General features: G+C 42.2%; 1 protein-coding gene across 6 annotated transcripts in view; it reads right to left on the bottom strand.

Annotated features, from left to right (window-relative positions):
• The window catches only part of wdpcp (WD repeat containing planar cell polarity effector), an 80258-nt gene that overhangs the window by 4201 nt on the left and 53547 nt on the right, over positions 1-22510 (bottom strand). For 5 of the 6 annotated variants that reach the window (XM_011484185.3, XM_020709351.2, XM_020709350.2 and 2 more), the window contains 6 exons: positions 21564-21687; positions 20806-20869; positions 11180-11279; positions 6341-6434; positions 2757-2848; positions 870-901 (listed from right to left, as the gene is read on the bottom strand). In XM_011484185.3, coding sequence (XP_011482487.1) covers positions 870-901; positions 2757-2848; positions 6341-6434; positions 11180-11279; positions 20806-20869; positions 21564-21687 — 506 coding nt within the window. Of the gene's footprint in view, positions 1-869; positions 902-2756; positions 2849-6340; positions 6435-10238; positions 10383-10592; positions 10637-11179; positions 11280-20805; positions 20870-21563; positions 21688-22510 lie in introns of those variants that run through there. The other variant, XM_020709352.2, reaches the window with a different exon arrangement.

Raw genomic sequence — 22510 nt, 5'->3', positions numbered from 1 at the left:
GATATCTTTGAAATCTGTTGGTTTCTTCATGAAGACTGTTTTTAGCTCTGTCTTTGAGTCATATTTACCTTTAAAGACCCACTCCGATGAAAGTTGTGCTTTGACATGTTTGTGTGGCACTTTTCTCATGATGGAGGATATAAGATGAAGGAAAACAAGGAAAAAATTGTATTTCTTTATTCAAATCGCTGTGAATAAGGAGCAGATGAGAAAATGCCATTTAACAAAGAGTTTGTTTGTGACGTAGAAAATACACTCCACTCCATTCTGATGCATCCACTTGGAAACGACTAGATCTATGTACGTCATCATTTTCCTCGTCTGAGCTGGAATCTGGCTCAAAACTTTTTGGCTGGATAGCTCTAATATATCTGCCATTCCTGTTTCACCACCAATGTTGGGTTGGGGTTGGAGGGGCTGTAAGCTAGCAGGAGAGCATGTAATCAGATAGATGATGGGAAGTAGGGAAAGGCTTACTCAATGACAATGGTCCTGCCCACAACTCAGGTGAATTCCCAATTACCTACTGCCGCAGAAACTGTGTTCTAGTAAACAACTTCTGTTTTTTTTAATTTTGGAAAAAATACTGTATAATCGTAATCATTAATTTTACTATACGTAGATCAAAAAGAGATCAGAGCGGGACTTTAAATCGATTCTTGACAAATAAAGTTTGAACTCCACATGAAGTGTTTTTTTACTTCACTTGTGATCATTTAAACGGTTTTAAACATTGGTTTGTCCAGATCAACTTTTTTCTTTGCATCTTTTCCCATTTTTCCTGGTGTTTTTCAGTCTAGGATCCAAACTGTTCCCTTCTGCTGTTTCTGCACCACAACATGATTGAGTCTTCTATCTGATCAACTTACGTTCTCGCCGTCTGCGTGGCGTCCAACGCTTCCTGCAAAACACAACCAGACGGCAGAATGATGCTCCTATCAGAATGATGCTCCTATTCATCCGCTGTGACACTTGAATATTCAAACATTAGGCATGAACAAGCGTCCCCCCACCCCCAGGAGAGGGAGATGGGCGGCTGTACGTCCCGTCAGGTTTTAGGCTCGCTCAGGCGGTCGGGCACGTCGCCTCTCCTGGGTTTAAACCAATGTAAACCGTTGTCACTCATGGCGATCTTCCTTGCTCTGAGCTCTGCGTTAATGAGGTTGTGATTGACATTAAAACCTCGGCATGCCTTTAACAGATATTTAAGACGCGGATGTAAATTCTTCTCTATAGCCTAAAGTCCGGATTAATAAATGACAGTGATTTGCTGTCGAGACAATTGTTAATAACAGAAGAAAATGGAAATATTATAGAGGCAGGGAGGAGAACAGGAAGTACAGAAGAAGGCAAGTGTCGTTTTTTCTAAACGGAGGATTTCCTTAATGACCAGCTAGTCATGTTAGACATTTGAAAAGGAGGGTGGGGTGGGGGTGGGGGGTGCTCAGTGATTAACCGAATATTGCCTGAGATTTACTGCAGGGTTCTATGAAAATAGAAAACCAGCTTGTTGTATTTTCTTATGACGGATCTTCACTAAGCTGCTGTCAACAATCTGAAGAAGCTGGAATTACCGTGGTGAGTGAGGAGCTACCAAATTCATTTAACTGCTTTTCTTCTTCCTACTTTTTTCTGTCGTGGTCAGAGCTCGTTTTGGACGGCGCTCCAAAATAGCAGGTAGTGGAACTGCAGGATTTATTTTAGGAGCTTTAGTCCACGTCCGTCAGTGAACAGTTCTCGTGTTAGAGTGCTGAATGTGAAGAATGTGAATGCAAACAAAATAGTTGGGGGATGAGTGTCATTTATCAGTATGCCCCCCCCCCCCCCCCCCGCTCAAGGTGAGTCAAATCCACAATATTTCATAATCTGCGTGTCATGTCTGTCGGAGAGCTTGGAGTTGAGCCGCTTCTCCTCCACATTGAAAAAGAGCCAGCTGAGGTGGCTCGGGCATCTAGTCTGGATGCCTCCTGGACGCCTCCCTGGGGAGGTGTTCCGGGCATGTCCCACTAGGCGGAGACCCCGGGGAAGACCCAGGACATGCTGGAGAGACTACGCCTCTTTGCTGGCCTGGGAACGCCTCGGGGTCCCCCCAGAGGAGCTGGAGGAAGTGGCTGGGGCAAGAGAAGTCTGGGCATCTTTGCTTAGACTGCTGCCCCCGCGACCTGGTCCTGGATAAGCGGAGGAAGATAGATGGATGAATGGATGGATGGATGGATGAATGGATGGATGGATGGATGCATGTCTGTTAGTGATTAAACAGTTAAAGCTGTCCAAATGCGATTTCTAAAAGCCTAAACCTCTAGGAGTAAAAATGCATCCTTGCCATGTTACCCATGCTTTAGCTCTAGGTGGCACCATTCCAGAGCATTAGAGATCATGTTGACAGTAGAGTTTTTTTCACGTCTTGATGTATTAGACACGTGCACCAATTTTAACGACAATCGGTGAAGGTCATTTTTTTTCACATGAAGAGAAAATAACTTGGTATGGTTGTCACGGTGACACTTCTGGGGGTGGGGTGAGCAGTTTAAGTTTAACAAACTTCTATAAGTTGTTTGACAGGTTTGTAAAGTTTTTGTTGAGCTTCAGATGATTAAAATTAGGACTGTTTCTATTTAAAGTAAATGTATTATTTTATGGATTAAAATCTGACCTTTCAGTATCATTTGAGGGCTCAAACCAAAAATAGGAGAAACAGAGTTTGAGTTTTGATCAAAGCCACACAACAATAAAGGCTGAAGCTCCACCAGACTCACCTGTTTGCTTTAGAGTCCTGAGCATGTCTGGGCTGATGGTCATGTGAAGACCCTCTGACAGCGTCCTCCTCTGATTGGTTCTTCCATCGATGCTGATGAACAAAAAGGAACAGCAGATGAGAACTGTGATGGAGTGAATCTAGGATAGGCTCCAGCAACCCAGTGATCCCAATAGAAATGAAACAAGTTTAGAAAATGGATGGATGGATGGATGGATGGATGGATGGATGGATGGATGGATGGATGGATGGATGGATGGATGGATGGACAGCCAGATGATGCAGATCAAAAACAAAGCAGAGGATGGGGAAAACTCCTGACAGCAGCGTCCAGTCATCAGACGTTCTCTCAAAAGGTCACATGAATAACTACAAGGTCAAACATGCAGAAACCTTCAAACATCATCTTTATCTTCTGGCATAAAAGAAACAAATGAAAACAGAAACCTATTTAGGGTTTTTAAATTAACTTCGTTATGTCTGGATTTTACCTGCCTGCAAATAAAACTTTTAGCAAAGCATTCCCACACCATCACACTCCCACCTCTATGGCTGTCCCTTTTGCTGAACGCGTGTGTGGGTTTGAGTCTAGATGTTTGTGGAGGTTTCCATCTAATCAGAATATTTGTCCAAAGGTTTTGGGGATATTCCGGATGTTTCTTAGTGATCTTTTCTCTCAGCAGTGTCATTCTCTTTAAAATCTCCATAGGATTCTGTTTTGTCCAAAAGTTTCTTTTCGATTGTTGAATCCTGAACTCTGACCTTAAATAAGTCAAGTGGGGCCTGCACTTCTTTCCATCTTCTACTTCTACGATGACCTCCTGGATGACTCCATCTGTAGTTGTTAGACTCATTTTAGGACGCTTGAATAATAAATAACTAGCGAAGCCCGATGTGATGACGCAACGCTGCCTTTTCCATGAATTTTGGTTGAACTTGTGTAACAGCAAAACATGTTTCGTGTCAAACAAACTACGTCACAAAAGTTTGAGGATTACAAAAGTGCAGCTTTTATGATTTGGGAGATGAGCCAGTAAGTAATGTGATGTAGAAGCTACAGCATGCACACATGCAGCTGTTGTTTTACTGGCTCATTGAAATTCTCTGTCATATCATGTTTGGCATGATGATGGTGTAAAAAAGTCTCAGAGTTTACAATATCTGGAAAAATTTAATAAAAAATTCCAAGCTTAAACTTAAAACATCCTCTTCTTGTTGTTTCTGAGCTTCATCAGCTTCTGTCTCAATCAGGGACAGAACCTCGCCTTCCTCCTTGCGCAGCGGCAAAGGAGGACGTGATGAGCAAGGAAGGCCAACTGCCATCAAAGGTTGGGATGCTTCCCAAATTTCCGTCTCGTTGTCTCTGCGCGCAGATTTGGATTTGGAGGATGCAGGAATCTGCGAGGAGCCCCCGAACCGCCATTGTGCTCGCCTCCCTGTCTGTCTCTGCTTTTTTCTCGGCGAGCCAAACGGGAAAACGCCCGCGCTATAATGCCTCCCCTGCTCCATCTCGGCTAAGCTGCCATTGGCTTCACACGAGGAACAATGACACTTCATCAGAGACCAGATTACGAAAAAGGGAGGGGGGTTCCGTCTAAAAACAGTGAAATAATAAACGGAGGCTTTGTCTTTTCCTCTCTGTGGCCTTCATCTTTGGGGAGGCTGTCTTAGCCTGCGTTGGCGCTGTAGAGTAAGACCTGGGCCGGTCGGGCCGGCCTTTCTGCTGCCAAATCTTCCTCTTTAGCCCTCGGTCTTTCCCTTCTCCTTCATTCTAGTGTTTTTAAAAAGGCTAAGCATCTCCCCCCTTCTGGACCCAGCTTGTTTAAATTGGCCTATTGGAAGGGATTTGGGGTGGATGGAAGGGGCTTAGAAGGGCATGGGGGTGGGGGTGGGGTGCAGAGAGTCATCAATGTTACAGTTAAACAGCCATGAAAAGCCTGTGAGGATGAAGAGAACAGGAGCGCCGTTTGATGTAATGCTCAAAATATGCTACATAAATGCACCAAAATGATTTTGGGGTGCGAGGTTGACCCCCCCCACACACACACACACACACACACACCACCACCACCACCGCCACCACAAAACATGGATGACTACAGAGGGAGCAGTGCTCCCGAAGCCTTTGCCTTCAACAGGTCGCCTAGCTGAGTGAAACGGTGGCTCAGCTCTCCAGCGCCGGGTCCAGAGCTGGGAATGTAAGACCCGGAACTGATGTGGCTTTGACATTTGAAGCGCTGCATCACATTTGTTCACAGACAATGATGGACTGTTTTGGGAGACAATGCAACGCACAGAAACTGAAGCTTTGCATCAAACAAGGCCCTGATTGTGGGAAACCTAAAGACTTTCTCTAAACAGAACTGACTTAAACAGAGCTGCAGGGCCTTCAACATAAAAGTGTTCTTCCGTGATCCACAAATGTATTGTTCTTGGTCATTTCTGCTGTCTTCTTAAGCTGTAAGCAGGATTCTCCTTGAATACTTCATCTTTTTTTATAGATGATGCAATTTTTTCTTTCAGATATTTACCAAGATGCAAGAAAATAATCCACAGAATGAGCCCAATAAACGAAACATTACTAAAGCATGATAGTTCCACCACCATGCTTAACAGCTGCATAAATTAAATTCTGCCCCCCAATATTTTGCTCTTCTCCGCAAGGCGAAGAATTACTCTAAACTGCAAATTCTACTGAATCCTCATCAAAGTCAGATTTTCGGGGTTCTTCAATGTAATATTTGGAAATTATCAGCACATGAAACAATCAGTCCTGGATCAGACCAAGACCAAACCTGGATCAGGCCAAGACCAAACCTGGATCAGACCAAGTCCAAACCTGGATCAGACCAAGTCCAAACCTGGATCAAGCCAAGACCAAACCAGGATCAAGCCAAGACCAAACCTGGACCAGGCCAAAATTATATCTTTTTGGGTTTCAGGGATTCAGGATCATGTTAGGAAATTCTCAACACCAGAACTAGACCAGGACCAAACCTGGAATAAACCGAGACCAATCCTGGATCAGTCAAACACTAGTTCTGGATCAGCCCGAGACCAAACTTGGATCAGGCCAGGATCAGATCTGAACCAAATTTGGATTAGACCAGAACCAAACTTAGTTCAGATCAGGACTAAATTGTCAGGAAGGATGTTCCTTTAACTTTACGGTGTATGAACTCCCCCACAAAAATGCATTTCTAGCACTTAAAAAAAGGAATCGAGGATTTGCTTTAATAAATTCCACTAAATGAAAGCGTGATTCTGCTCCGCCTGAACAGATACAAGCTGAAGGCAGAGTCCAGCGAATGTCCCCTGCTTGTATTACAGTTCTGTTCTTTTGGTTTGTTTCAGCATCTCTTGGCTGAGGGTTGGAATGTGGATCAGCTGGAAAATCTCTGTTTTAGCTTCTGCCCTCCCAGCAGAGGGTTTGCACCTTTGAGGATGAGATCTTGCGCTCCGCTCCACCGCCACCCATTGTCTTGACTGCAGTGTGTCTGAATGAAAGACTTTAACCTATCAGTGATGTAGTGATCCTGAGAGCTTTTTGCAGAAAGCCAGATTCAGACGGGGTGTTTAACTCACCGTGGTTTGGATGAGGGTTCTGTGACGGTCAGATTCCTCTCTGTTCGCCCATCGCTGAGACCAGACGGGATGCTTCTGCTCCTCAAGATGACCTCTAAGACATAAACAAGAAGGATGAGATCATTTGGTGCTAAAGACACTCCAAACATATTTCTAAATTCAGGAAAAAAATCTGGCGGATGCAAAATGATTTGATCCCAATCAAAATTCTTATTTAAAGGAAACAATTGTAGTCCCATCAGAAGCCACACAAACTTGAGTTTTCCGGCATTTTGCACTAGTTTCTTCAATTTGCGTTTTTGTGAAGCTTCAAGAACTTTTAGGCAAACTGATCTGAGGTGTCTCTATGTCCAACAACTTCTCGAGCAGCAAAGGAGTGAGTTTCCACTTGATGACATTTCTGAATTGAGACAAGAAGTCAAACAGAAACAGAGGACGTGCTCACAAAGCAGCCAGCAGTTGATAAGGAACGGAAACAAAGGAGCACCGGAGCTAACAGGCTTTCACCGCATCCACAAAGAAAAGATAGAAAAAGCAGAGAGGCGGTGGAGAAGTGGATCTCCAGATAAAGCTCTCGTTCCTGAGAGCTGAAAGGCCCTGCAGTCACATGAGTCTTTGTGAGGGGGACACACAACCATCAGCAAACCAAGAGTTGGCTTCTCTCCTTGGCACTCGAACGCAAAAAAAGAGATAGAGAGGCGGAGAAAGAGGCCTTCCCTCGCACTTGTTCGCCGCTCTGCCTCTCACAGCGCCGTATCAATCCAAATCAGCACACTTGTCAGTCTGACAGCTATAAGCAATTTCCAACGCTGGCATGAAAGGACCATTTCTAAGCTGAGATCTGTGTTCTCTATTGTGTGTTTGTGTGCGTACAAGCGGCATCAGAATCTCCGCTCATTGGGATTTATAATGGAAGCACATAAATATGAGATGCATAGAAAAAAACAGAAGCATCCTGGCCTGATCTCAACATTCACCTAAAGTACATCAAAACCATAGGAACAGTGGTGTTCTCGTCAGTGCTGCTTCTTTCAGATGTAAATCAGCTCTCTTTCATATCTCAGTTCTTGGTTTTAGGCAGAAGGAAGCGGCGCTGCGCTCAATGTCCCTGAGGGAAGGAAACTCGGGTCTGTCTCCGGTCTGACCAGTCAGGTAAATCCAGGTGTTAATCTGCCTCAGGCTGCAACTTGTATGCAAGCTGGAAACAAGCAATTTAAACCATTAGGGTCAACCCCGAGGCTCAGTTTAAACTATTAAAACAGGAGTTAAAACCTTAAGTTTCTTGAGTCTTGAAGTGAAAGACTTGATCAAAACCAGACCTTTGCTTAGACTGGTGATCATCCACTTCTTTCAGTCTATGTGACCCCCCACTGCTTTAGCTTAGCCTTGGCATAAGCTTGTTAAAGTGTCTTCTTTTGCTTCTATCCTCTTGCTCGCCCCCAGATGTTCCTAAAAACATGTGCAGAATCCTCCCCTTATTCCTCTGAATCCAAACAAGTTGCTCAGAGCTTCCTCTTTAACCGATCGGTTTTACTTTTCTCGGAATCTGAGGAGAAATTATACTCCTGCGAAGGAACATGCAAATATTTGGTGAAGGCGTGTCATGGTGAAGTCTCAGCCGAGCCAGAGTGCACCAAAACACGCCTGCAGACCCCCGCACCGATTTACGAGCACGGCTGTGCCAACGTTTCCCACCGCTGGCGGAGCAGAAGAGATGAGAAACATCACATTCACTTTCTTCTCTTCTTCTTAGAAAAACTTAGTAAGTAAAATGGTTTTAATTACAAATTTGTGCCTGAAATCAATACACACTTGCCTGCACACACACATGCACACGCAGGGTCAGTCTCGCTTTTAAACTGGTGAGAGTTTGGGCTGCAGGTTGGTGTGGTGGTCAGCACGGTCGCCTCATGAGAAGTTCCTGGTTCAAATTCTCAGCTGGGTCCTTTCTGTGTGGATTCCATGAGCAAGTGAGAGATTTCTCCAGGCACTCTGGCCCCCGCCCTCAGTCAATATGCATGCTTCATAGGTTAAATGGTGACTCTAAATGAACATTTAGGTGTGTGTGACCTGTGCAGACCAGCAAAACTGTCCAGGGTCAACATCACCTTTTCCCTGAAACAGACCAACAACCCCCCCCTGACCCTACACAGGAGCTCTAGAAGATATTATTATTAATGCTCAAATTTGCAGGTGTTTTGCAGGGCGTGTTTTTTTTGTTTTGTTTTTGGTTTTTTATCGCTTTGCAGAATCCTACAGGTGACATCACAGATTGTCTGTCCACTGTGTACAGTCAGCATATGTCTATTTTCACAATGGAGATTGTTTCAAAACATCAAACTATGCTTGACCGACATAAGTGACCAACAAACTACCTGGAAAGTTTAGATGCAATCCCAAGGATTGAACATAAAACCATACAGCTTCCAAGTAACGGATAAACAGGGAGAAACATCCACCAGAACCAGACAGTGAATTTCAAAAATGTTTGTTTTGCTAACATTGTGAATTTATCACCTTCTCCAATGGAGCTTTAACGTCCACAGGCCTAAATAATTTTGTTAACATTTGATCCATTTACAACATTGATATCAATTACTGCTGTTCTTTTCTATTTAAATTATGTTTTCACCCATTAAAGACTCACTCCAGTAATCTTTTATTTTGTTGTAAACGCGATCCTGGTGGTCTTTTAATTATTGTTGTACAGTTTTCTTGCCCAAAAAAATAATCTGTGTTGATTTCTAGACCATCATCTATGGTCCCTGGACAGGTGGGAAACTAGTTTCCTTAAAAACAAAGTGAGATTAACAACAAAACTAAAACATGAACATAAATGTTAATTAGAAGTGTATATCCACATTATAAAATTATTAAAAAAAACGATGTCAATAAAAATAGAATTAAATAGTATTATTAGAGGCCCACTCTATAAAAATGGAGTTTTGGGTGTTTTCAACATGTTCCTGTAACAAATTAAGCTAAAATTTTATTTTTAAATATTCCTTTATTCAAATTGTCGTGAATCAGGAGGAGATGCAAAAATGCTGTTTTAAAAAGCTTGTAGCTGTGACGTAGAAGCTACAGTAGGCGGCCCACATGCTCCCTGCTCTGCTCCATTCTGATGCATCCACTTGTCGACAAATAGATCCATGTACGTCTTTGTTTCCCTCGTCTGAGCTGAAATCTGACTCAAAACTGTACGGCTGCATAGCTCCAATATTGCTAGTCATTTTTGTTGCACTGCTAATGTTAGGTTGGTGTTGTGAATGACTGTGAGATAGCAGAAGAGAGTATAAACAAAGGGATAATGGGAAATGAAGGTAGGCCTACAGTCCTGCCTACAACTCAGAGGCAAATTTCTAATGAACTCCTGCTGCTCTGCAGAAAATATGTCCAAGAAAACAACACAGATTTTTAAATTTAGGCTAAAAACGTCTTAATCCTAATCAAAAGATCACTGGGAATGCTTTGAAAATACATCAAAATATGATCTTGGTTGGGCTTTAAGAGCGTCCAAAAAACTTTTAAAGGTTTGAGGTGATAAATGCAAAGCAATAAATGCTATTTCACTTCTTCCATATCATGTAAAACTGTTTAAAAAAAAAAGAATTTTTGAAAGTATGACGAAAGATGCTTAACCAAATGCTAAACGTTGAATTTATGATAAAAACATTGCTTTTAAATAAGGAGTCCCTTGTTGCTCATTAAATGCATTTTTAAAGTTCAAATCATTGTGGTGTGCAGAAATGTTTAGCACTAAATTTGGTGGGAAGATGTTGCTTTAATAAGATTACCGTTAGAACGTAAAATGAAATATAAGTCAGCTAAATTGTCCAACATTGGAAGAGGTTAGTGTTAAAGGCAAAAGATGCTTGATGGCAAAATAAAAGAGAAGTTCAGTGTTTTACATCTATATAGAAATGAACTAAATCGTTTTTTCTTTAGTCTCTCTTTTCTTGTTGTCATCCCTCCTTTTCTGTCTCTCTGCTGTCCCATCGCTACAGTTTCTGGCAGCGCTGTTGTCCAAGGATAGGATGTGCTGCAGGTGATAGAGGGAAACCATGGAGGACATAATTAAGGAGCTTATGAGCAGAGAGCGCCTGATATGACTCACATTAGGAATTTAAAAAAAAAAAGAAGAAAATACAAACAGCCTCACAGTAACTCAAACGCTCATTTTCATTTGGAGCCACACACAACTACACACAGACACACACACACACACAGACTCACAGCCTGGAGCTCTGACCTTATACAGTGAAGTTAAATAGCTCTCCTGCCTCATTTGGTTGTCTGTGAACACACAAACAGCCGCGCTCAGCCTCTGGTGCTTTTTAAACACCAATGAAGGTCTCATTGGACATGTTCATCTAGTTCCCCTCACAAATCTGAATGTTTTTTGCTCACCCATTAGCCCTTGAAGCCTTTGTGAGGAGTTTTTTTGTGTGTCTGTGTGCATCTGTGAGTGCGTGTGCAATCAGGAGCTCGACTTGATCCCCTCTGGTATGTGCTCTCGGGAGGGTTTGTCAAAGGGCAGCGGCTCAGTCTGAGAACCACAAAAACTGGGCCTCAGCTGCCTCCTCGTCCTCATGCTGGCTCCCATGAAGGAAGCTTCAGTTTCAGCAGGTCCACCGCATTTCTTCTAGAATGTGTATGAGTGAAACCCGATTACGAAAAGTACAAACCGATGGGTTCTGATCATATACGTGCAGACGTGTGGTGCTTGACAAAAGCAGGAGAACATTCCTGATGAAGGGGCCGAGTCCGGCGGGTTACGGAGCACAGACGCTCACAGAAATGACGAGCCGCTTTTTGGTGGATTTGATTATTTCTTACCGTCTCCTGCGACGGCCGCGGCCTCGATTTCATGAGCTTTCCTCTTGGCCACGTCTGCGAGCACCACCTCACCCTTATCGCCGGCGACATAATGGAGGTCCTTTGAAGGTAATGCAAGAAAGAAAGAAACGTGACAGTTAATCTAAAATGAATCTAGGCTCAGATGACAATAGTTTTTCTTTTTTCTTTTTTTTTGGGAGGGTGGGTGTTTTGGCAAGAGGAGGGAGAAACGGATGAAATGAGAGGAGGAAAAAAAAAAGCGAGCCGTTTGAAGGCCGACATCAGAGAAAATGTGCAGGTCTGGATGAAATGCCGGTTCCTCAAAAAACTTTGAAATCAGCTTTTTGCTCCCCATACCCGCAACTACAAACGCACACACAAACACACATGCGTGGAGGCCTGGTTTTGAACCTTGGAGGATGTTATCTGCCACATTTCAAAAGTGGAGGAGGACGCACGGAGCCGTTCACCTTTCAGCCGCTGGTTTTCTCTCTTTACAGTCCAGCTGGGAATAATATTATATCAGCCAGTGACAATATTAGAAGCAGCAGGAACTCTCTGTGTTTCAGCCTCACGAGACAAGAAGACGCAACTCGGCAGAAAGGTTTGTCTGTGGGTGGCTGATTCAAAACTAATCTTCACAAAACACAAAAATTTCAAGAGCACAGATGTGTATCTTTGTCAACACAACTAAAGCAAATAAACACAACTTGCGTTTGTATTATAAGAGATCAAACCTCACAGAAGAACCTGTTGAAGAAAAATACTGCTGAAAAGAAGGATTGGTGGTTTGGAAAAGAATGGATTGTTTTCTTCCGTTGGGTGCAAACTTTACAAGAGCAATTAAGTCTTCTTGGTTTTCAGTTAGATGCATTCTCTTCTTATGCCAGGCGGTAACTCAGTTAGAAATCCCAGAATTACATTTAAATAAAGCAAAAACTAAACCTTACTCTGTAAATTTGAGTCAGTTTATTTAGTAGACCAGTAGACAACAGCCCAATAGGACACAATGACTCTTTGTCTACAAGATACATCTTTAACAGATTGAATTGGTTGGTTTATTTACTCTATTTATTACAAACTATTGTATTCTGGTGGACACTAACTGCTTGTTACTTGGAATTTGACTTTTTTTTGCAGTTTAGACAAACTGAGTGGAGTAGCATGTTTAGATGTTGCAGATTACTGGATTTAAACTTTAGGGTTTGGACTAAATGAGTCATATGTGGCCTCAAGAGGAAATCAAACAAGAAGTTGTTTAACAGCAAAAATCTTTGAACCATTTATCACTAAAATGAATGAGCTAGAAAAATAAAAATAATCTGTTGTCTGTGTATTTTTCTACAACTACAATCAAGAATCATTTGTTTTGAAAGCTAAACTTTCCAGATTTTTTGGAAGATTACCGTTTAAGTTGACCTGGGTGACCTCAACCAACGGCTTTTCTACTCTCTCCTGCAGTAAAATATTATTAACCCCTTTATGCCTATTAATGCAAAGATGCATCAAACAAACCACTTCAGCTCCAAAGTGGCCTGAATTTAGCATCTATATGAAAGCAAAAAACACAAGTGAAATGTTTTTCATAGCTGGCAACAAATTCAAGCGTCAAGGGGTTAAGCAGTGTTTTCCCTGTGTATTGGTTACATTTTCTGCTCTGAACACAGTCCAAGACTTTGAAAACCCTTTTCAGTCAGACAACTCTTGCAGTAAGAAATATTTATTTGACATTTTTCCACATTCTTTAAGTTGGCATTCACATATTTTCGTTTGGCATAAGGCTCCGTTCAATTCCATAAAACTTCCATAAAATTCCATAAAATTTCCATAAAACTTTTCGGGTAACAAAACCCCCTTTTACGGAGCCCACAGGTGGAAGCCGGGGAGGAGGGTGGGGCAAAGAATGAGCGCTGAAGGTAAGAAAGAATGAACAACTGCGCACCTGGCTTAAATAGGATGCTGAGCAGGTGAGTTAATTAACTGAACCGCCCTAGAGTATTTACCTGTAAAACACTGCAGCGAGTATCTGCCCGAAATACGATAAATCGTCATTTCATGCCGTCAGGAATGAATAAATGTTGCCCTCTCGTCCTACTGCTTGTATTATGTGCCACCAACTTATATGTTTAATCTTTCTTGTGTTTAAATAGGTAAATAGCGTAATCAAATTAAACTATTTGTGTTTGTGTGTCTTCATCAAACAAAACACGCTCCAGTGTTTCTATTTGGTGGGTCCTTTCCTCTCGGACATAAAACCTTAAAACCTTTGAAATATATTCTTGAAAAGTCCTTTTTAGATATTAGTCAGATTTTCACCAATTTTGGATTATCAGGTTCAATTAACAACAATCTCAGATGATTTGATGTCTTTAAAAACTGGATTTTTCTGAGTTCACTTTGGTTGTGAGATGGAATTACAATAACTGTTTTTTTTCAGTAAGTTTTTCCAGAAATAAGACCTATTTCTCCTGTAAAGAGTCAAACTCTTCTAATCACTTGTTTTGTGTCTAATTTAAGTAGGAATCTCAGCTTTTTCAGGTTAGCAAGTTTGTCTGAGTATAAAAGTTTGAATTGTTGTCAAAATTTCTAAATATCAACAATCATGTTAAAAGACAAAAGAATGCCACACTTGACCCCCTAAAACTGAATCAAACCCCCATCCTGACACCCGGCCCGGGCAGCTCAGGGTTTCCCTGGGGAGGAGGCAGGGGCGGCGGGCCCACCAAAGGCGATGGCGTGTTAAGGAAAGCCTTCCGCCTCAGCGGCATCACAGAACAGCGCTGACGTGACTCCGGCTCGGCATGGATAACCCTCAGCTGGCTAAAGCCTGCCCCCAGCTGAGCCTGCACCCGGCTCTAATACCCCCATATTGTAACCCAGCTTTTGTCGCCCCCGAGGAGAGAGGAAGAAAAAAAAAAGGAGCGCTGGCTACCAAAAGAGGTGTGGAGCAGAATAGGATTCAGGCTGACAGCGAAGGCAGAAGAAAGGAGAAGGGAGAGGAGCTGAAATTGAGGAGTATGAATGGGAACAGATTGGGTAATTACAGGGCGCAGCCTGCCCTCTGTGGGGGGGGGGGGGGGGGGGGGTGACAGAGTGAGGAGGAAACCTGAAAATGGCCGACAACAAAATGGCCTCAAAAGAACCTAAATCGGTTCCCAGAACTGAGGTGAAACAAGGATGCGGGCCCTCAATTAGATACAAGTGAAACTTCTTAATGGATAACAAACAGGCCAGCAAATGGGGGGCGGGGCATGCATGAAGGAAGGGGCAGATGAGCAACAAGAACATCTGATGAGCTTCTCATAAATGTGCAAAGGTGGAGGAGTCCACCGCTGCAGACGTGGAGCAGCTTCACGCCTTTCAGGAGGAGAACAACAGTTGTAATATTACAGCCATTACTCCCCACGCCACACTAATCTTATTTATATAAGAGCTTTAGGGTTTGTAGCCAAAACCGCTGATAAAGAGGGCGTTTTAGTGGGCAGTTTTCAGTGGTGGTGGGGGGGCTGATATTGACAGATATTTGGGTTACCTCCAATAAATGGGGGATTAGGTAACCGGCTCACAGCGGCGCTTACAGCACATTTACAGACAGGCTCATGTCTGCAGGACAACGCAGTGGATCGCTGGCAAACAGGATCCAGCGAGCCACGCTTGTGCACAATTGTTCACACTCAGAGGACGGGTTAAAGGGCGTACTCGTCCACATAGTGCCAGAATTTAAAACAAATTATTTTGGTGCTTGGTGTAGATGTTGATGTGTTTGGGTATTTTTCATTTAGATGACGCAGAGCATATTAACTTGTATGGATTGGTGGGATTTACAAATCCATGAGGAGAAAATTAGAACAATTTAGCATTTTTTCATTTGTGGGTCACAATCATTGACTGTATAAGAGAACTAGACAGAGTGACCCTCTCCCCTGACGTTCCAAACAGGAAGTACCTGCTGGTTCCAAGAAGCCAAAATCCCAAAGACTTCTAGAGACATAAACAGCTGGTACTCAGTCATTCTATTAGTCAGAATAACCATTCTTGCTCTACTGCCTCTTTTTAACATGTTCTTGATAATCCTAATTTTTTTTCCAAGATATTTTTTCTTATCGCAAGTTATTCAAGTTATAAACTAACCAATCAGACGCCTCAGTAAAGGTATAGGGTCTCACGTTCAATGTTCTAAATATCTGATTAACAGAATCTCCCGAGCCCGCTTTTAAGTGGACGGGGTGTGGACTTTAAACAAACTCACTCTAGATTGGTGAGAGTAGTTGTCATAGAAACTTAGACCAACTCAGACAAATCATTGCTTACTGACGTTGTCTAGCTCCAACATGGGGGCGTCCGTTTATTTCACAATGGCAGATGAATTGCGACTGAATGGCCCTCATTTGGTTGTCATTTTCTATGGGTGATATCACACTCACTCTGTCCAGTTCTCATATACAGTCAATGGTCACCAACCATGCAGCTGGGACTGCAGAGGTGACCTTCAGCTGAAGAAGGGCCACAGGATGAGTGAAGTGACACATCCACCTTTTCTCTGTCCTATCAACTTTAGCTTTGTTCTCATGCAGTTGTGTTATTACTTGCTGTTACACACCTGTGAGCCACTGAGCATTTATAAATGCCCGTTATCAATCTGTGAAGATTAGTCAATAAACAGATTTTGGGCCTTTTGCTCTTTAAAGCCAAAGAAATGTGAATAAAATCCAGAGGAACGCACTTTGTTTTATTAACAGCTACACCAAAAAAAAACCAGAACGTCGATTCCCACAAATGTTCTCCGTATTTATTGTGCTACTTAAGAAACTGTCTTTAATTGTTTGCCAACAAACCCTAACGACTCCACGAATCCCCCTAATTAGTTTTAGACCTGTTTTCTGACACACCTGACACCCAAAAGTCTTAGCCTGTATGGGTATTAGAGACTTTAAAGGACTAATTACTCATCTGAGAAACAACAAGCTTATTGCCAAGAGAAAGCCCCCACCCCACCCCACCCCCTCACCACCATTTCAGTCGGGTGTCAGAATGGAGCAGATGCTGCTAGCTTTTCTGCGAGTCAAAAATCCTCAACCATCATCAGAAAAGAATGGATTCGGCCAACACAGTTTAATTGAATTAACGGCTATATGATAAGCTAAAGATCCAAAAAGAAAACCAGGAGGGGGGGGGGGTCTAAAAGAAGAAAAAACCTGATTTGTTGTCAGTGTGTCTCGCTGATGAATGAGCTAAATGGCTACATTATCAAGTCATCATAAAGGACTAATTAGGCAGCTACAGAGGAGCAGTAATTATGAAAAAAAAAATGCAAACGAGTCAGCACCCTCACACAGCTGACCTTCACCCCCGCCCAAACATCCCCAGCCACCCCAACCAGCACTTCCTCCTCCCCCTCAATTTAGGCCGACACTGAAGTGTTTCACTTTAACAAAAGCTCTCCTTTTTGAAGAAAAAGGCTTGGAGGGCCGCCATTGTTTGCAGGGAAACAATGGGGAAGGGGGGGATCAGATGATGGAGGGGGGCGGAGGAAGGGGGTGAATCCCGCTGAGCAAAAGAGGTGGGAGTGTGCACAGAAAACGTGCACACTCTTGCATTTTACCAAGCCGTTGGTGTGTTATTAAGTTCTGTGGGCAAGTTTGTAAGTCACAAAGACTCTGAGAGGGGTGGGGCTGGTGGTGGGGTGCCCTCGTTAACCCCCTCCACCTCCACCCAATCAGCCAACCAGCAGGTTAAAGCAACAACACAACCTAATTAGGGTAAGGGGTGAAACGTCGACGTCCTGATGCTGCTCTCTTGGTCGCTGAGGCAGGAAAGCTTGTCACAGAGCAGAGAGGATCCCGGGCTGCGCTCCTGTCCCGGACAAAAGGGCCCGTGCGCGCTCATTAACTCCACGCAGTCCCACCTCCACCACCACGGACAGGCGTCAGAGCCTCCAAATCCTCAGACCCAGGGTTACACAGCAGCATTTAAAACCCAAACCTTCACTCATAACAGTAAATCTGATCTAAAAAAGGAACAAACACCCAAAAAGTATACAGTCAGGACCATAAATATTTGGAAAGAGACACATTCTTTCTAATTTTGTTTCTGTACATTACTACAGTGAATTTTCAATAAAACAACTCCAATGCCATTGAAGTTTAGACTTTCAGCTTTTACTTCATGGGTTGAACAAAAATATTGCATAAAAGTTTGAAAAACTAAAGCATTTTTTAAACACAATCCCTTCATTTCATGGGCTCCTAAGTAATTGGACAAATGAAATAACTGAAACAAAATGGTCATTACTAATATTTGGTTGAAAAGCCTTTGTTGGCAATGACAGCCTGAAGTCTTGAACTCATGAACATCACCAGATGCTGGGTTTTCTCCTTCTGGATGCTCTGCCAGGCCTTTACTGCAGCGGCTTTCAGTTGCTGTTTGTTTGTGGGCCTTTCTGTCTGAGGTTTAGTCTTCAACAAGTGAAATGCTGCTCAATTGGGTTAAGATCAGGTGACTGACTTGACCATTCAAGAATATTCCACTTCTTTGCTTTAATAAACTCCTGTGTTGCTTTGGCTGTATGTTGTGGGTCGTTGTCCATCTGTATTATGAAACGCCGCCCAATCAGTTTGGCTGCATTCACCTGGATCTGTGCAGACAGTTTGTCTCTGAACACCTCAGAATTCATCTGGCTGCTTCTGTCCTGTGTCACATCATCAATAAACACTAGTGTCCCAGTGCCACTAGCAGCCATGCACGCCCAGACCATCACACTGCCTCCACCGTGTTTTACTGATGATGTAGTGTGCTTTAGATCAGGAGCTTCTCCACGCCTTCTCCATACTTATCTCTTCCCATCGTTCTGGAAGAGGTTGATTTTGGTTTCATCTGTCCAAAGAATGTTTTTCCAGAACTGTGCTGGCTTTTTTAGATGCTTTTTAGCAAAGTCCAATCTAGCCTTCCTATTCTTGAGGCTGATGAGTGGCTTGCATCTTGTATTGTACCCTCTGTATCTACTTTCATGCAGTCTTCTTTTCATGGTAGACTTGGATATTGATCCGCCTTCCTCCTGGAGAGTGTTGTTCACTCTTTTTGCGTTGCTGAGTTCAACAGTGCTTTCTTTCTTTCTCAGGATGTACCACACTGTTGATTTTGCCACTCCTAATACTGTAGCAATTTCTCTCAGGGTTTTTCCTGTTCTCTCAACTTAATGATGGCTCTTTTCACCTGCATGGAGAGCTCCTTTGACCGTATATTGTCTGTTCACAGCAAAATCTTCAAAATGCAAGCACGAGTCCTCTAATCAACTCCAGGCCTTTTATCTGCTTCACTCATAATGACATAACAACCTGCCCATGCAATAGCATGGAAGTCAATTGTCCAATTACTTAGGAGCTCATGAAATGAAGGGATTGTGTTTAAAAAATGCTTTAGTTTTTCACATTTTTATGCAATCTTTTTGTTTAACCCATGGAATAAAAGCTGAAAGTCTGCACTTCAATGGCATCTGATTTGTTTTATTTAAAATTCACTGTGGTAAAGTACAGAAATTAAATTAGAGAGAATGTGTCTCTGTCCAAATATTTATGGTCCTGACTATAGATCAAGAAGCTGCAAACCTCCATCCAGAGCTCCATCCTTCTCTATGAAAATACGTCATGATGCAGAATCTGGATGATAAAGATGTTGAAGTTTAACAAAAAAAATTAAGAAAGTTATTCAGTTAATGATGAATTAGCAGGAGGTTAAAAGAGACACAAAATGCTCAAGACAGACAAAAAAATTGCAAATCTTAACTACAAAAACAGTCAGCCACTGAAATATGCTGAATACAATGCAAAATGTTTTTAAAAGTTTAATATGATGACTAAAGAAGCTTAAATAAGGTTAATATGGACAAGAAAGACCAACACCAAGCCCCCACGTTTTGCCTAAAATGGTAGAAAGATAAATAAAAAAAGATTGTAAGTGATAAAATTGCAATAATAAATCTTTAGTTGGAAATCCTTGAGTAAACCAAAGAAATGTTAAAATTGAGTTCAAGTGAAAGACGTTTCCTGAATTAAGAAGAAGTGTGAACGATCCTTGCAGCTGAAAGTTTGATTAAAATCTTAACCTTAAGAGAGAACAATGTTTCAGAAGGATTTCCAACTTTTTATGGAAAATATAACAGCTTTATGATAATACGAAAAATTCAAGTGTTAAGAAGCTAAAATAGGGGAGACCATGTCCTTTACCTTACTTTAAGGTAAAGGACATGCTCTTGTGTCACACAAGTACATTTGTTTAGGTTTTATTGCCCAAAACTGTTCAAAAAGTTCAAAAAGTATCAGGTTTGTAAAAAATGTTTCAAAAAAGTATTTTTTTTTTGACTCACTGTGATTTCGCTTGTTCTATATTTTGCTATTTTGCTCTTTTTCTAGTTTTACGACCACTTAAGCACAGACTTTTTTTTAGAACTGTAAAAATAAGTTCTGAAGAAAGTTAAGAACTATTTTGTTCAACTTTAAAAACTTTTAGGCTTTTAGACTGACATTTTTTAATTCTACTTAAAATTTTTGCTGAAATAAAAAAAATGTAAAAAACGTCATTCCTTTTTTTAAGCTTCTATGGCAACAAAGCTGTTTCCTCTTTTTCACCTTTTCCACTCTTTCTATTTTTTTATGGCGCTTCAGTTTGGCCCCCCTTCCCTTCAAGGTTCACAGACTTGACTCCACCTTTTCAATTCGACTTCCCAGCAGCAATACTTAGTGGGGAGGGAATTGGAACCAATGCTATCAGTGTGATTGAGGAACCAAGAAGGGTGAGTGTGCACAAGTTTGTGTGTCTGTGTGTGTTGGAGGAGCACATGAAGGGCCCCATAAGAAAAATGGGGGTCAGACACCAACAGAACCTTTTCTGCAGAGTAGAAGAAGTTAGAAAAAAATGAGAGGAGAGAGGCTAAAATGAAGAATAAACTGACACACCTGCAGCACACACACACACACACACCCACACCCACACACACGCACACACACGCACAGACACAAACAAGGACGTACAAAAGGAGACACACACACATACAAACAGGGACGTACAAAAGCAGATGCACCCACACATGCAATACACACATTCAGACCCAGGTGTACACACTTAAGCATGGACACACACACACACACACACACAAATAAATGTGCACACACATACAGTAAATACACACATTCACAGAAACAAAGACACAGATGTGGTTACACACAAACAGAAAAACATACCCCCATGGTGTGTCTCATATAGGTGTAATACCCATTTCATCTGTGTTGAGGGTTCATTTTCATAAAATGTTCCATTATTTTAACGATTAAAGGTCAAATAGGGGTGTGGTCTTTTGGTCGACAGGTAATCCTCAGCCTTAGTTTGTCCACCAGCTGTTTCACCTGTTTGTCCCAACAGGTTCTGCCTGCTTTTACTTTTTAACAGAAGTCTGTGTTTATTAATTTCAGGCAAGACCAACAGAAGACCACAGAGCTGAAAGACAAAGAATCCCCAAAACACTAATGGCTAACAACATTAGGGCATTCTTTTTCTTTTAAAAAAAAATATGATCACCCTCCTTTCATGGATAAATCTGTGACCAAAGATGGGTTATAGTTCTTTGTACTCACCATGAATAAACCTCTGTCCTGTAGATCTACAGCCAACAGGAAGGCCTTTTCAAAGCGCTGATGCCTGCAGGAAGGAGAAGAGTCAGAAAGGAGGAAAGAAATCCCCACAACAAAACCTGAAGATCAGTGCATCAGTGCAGATATTCGGGATGGAAATTTATAGAAGAAAATGTTTCAAAAACAGATTTGTTCCTGCTTTGTTTTCAGGCAGACAAACCTGGATCTATTTGTTAAGAGCAGAGAGCCGCTCGCTCCAGTTGTTTTTCATCAAGAACCAAAGCTGACTGGAAGGGAAACATCTCAACTCTCCCCATCAGCATGAAACAAACAAGCAATCAGGAGGGGGGCGGGTAGTGAGACCTCCCTTCATTTGATGTTGATGGAGTGAAAAAGAATGCAGGTGTGTGATAAGGGAGGCAAGAGATGGAAAAAGAGCGGTGAGGAACTATTTCAGTGGCCGTTTCAAAAGCTCTCATGGCGGAAATGAGAATGAAATGTGAACGGGACTGTTTGTGAATGACTGTTTGTGTCTAACATAGAAGAATCATTCTTCATAAACATCAGCATCAAAAGGTCTTTTCTGATGTTTGTTACAGCCTTAAAATCTTTCTTGTTCATTAGAAACATCAGCTAAAGCTGTGGAACCTGAATAAAAAAGTCTGAAGACAAACTAAACCTTTGAACTTGGAGGATGTTTCATTTTCAGTAGAGATCCTCAGACCATGAACCCTCCTGGTCAAAAGCCTGGGGGTTGTTACCTTAGGAGGTGGTGGAAGAAGCGGCGGGCGTATTTGCTGACTGGCTCCTGGTACTCCAGCATCACTGTGTCGGGGAGGGGGGCAGGAGGGGCGTAAAAGACACTCAGAGCTGCCTCCAGCAGGGCTGCACAAACAAACAAACACAGCAGAGTCAACAAAACACATAGTTTTCATGAAGGTTTAGGGGGGCACGGGACTGAGCAGGGTTTGACACCAGGAGGGCACTCCTGTTTAGAGGGGCCATCAGCTGCTTTGCATCTTCCCCAAAAGTGGCAGAAAACTAAACCATTAATTTAATTACTTTTTGGAATGAGAGATGCAAAGCGACAAGATCTTAGCTTTATTCCACAGAGGCACAAATGCAATGATGGTCCGACGTCTTTTTTTTGTTCTTCATCTTCAAAACTGAAATGTTCGAATTGTTTGAGTTTAGACAAAGCAATAAAAAGTCCAGAGGGGGCAATAACAAAGGCAGGTAGAGCAACTGATAGATGTGCTTAACCAAGAGCAGTGTTACTTTCAAAATGATGTAACTTAAGTAACTTTAACACATTGTCTTTTAATGACTAACTTTATTAAATAAGTAGTTTAAAAACTACCCCCAAATATTTTTAACTCAAAAATGACTGAGACAGGAAAAGCCAAAGCCAAAGCTTGTATTTAAGCAATGAAAACATACAATCACCGGCCACTTTACTAGATACACCTGTCCAACTGCTTGTTAACCCACATGTCAGAGGGCATTGTCTATGTTTTGGAGAAAACAAAAATTCTACTGTATAATATCAAGATGGTAGCAGCCTTAGGTCTGACCTTTAAAGCTGATTATCTTCCTGTCATTCTGGTTTCAGTGCATGACACTACTGGACCTCGAGAAATTGTTAAAAAGTTGTCAAGAATGAATGGAGTTGAGATGCTCCCACCAGAGGGGGCTTCAGCCTGAAAGG

Source organism: Oryzias latipes, chromosome 15, assembly GCF_002234675.1.
Source record: "Oryzias latipes chromosome 15, ASM223467v1".
NCBI lineage: Eukaryota > Metazoa > Chordata > Actinopteri > Beloniformes > Adrianichthyidae > Oryzias > Oryzias latipes.
Note: the sequence above shows the minus strand (reverse complement) of the source record. Positions and strands in the feature narration are given on the sequence as shown.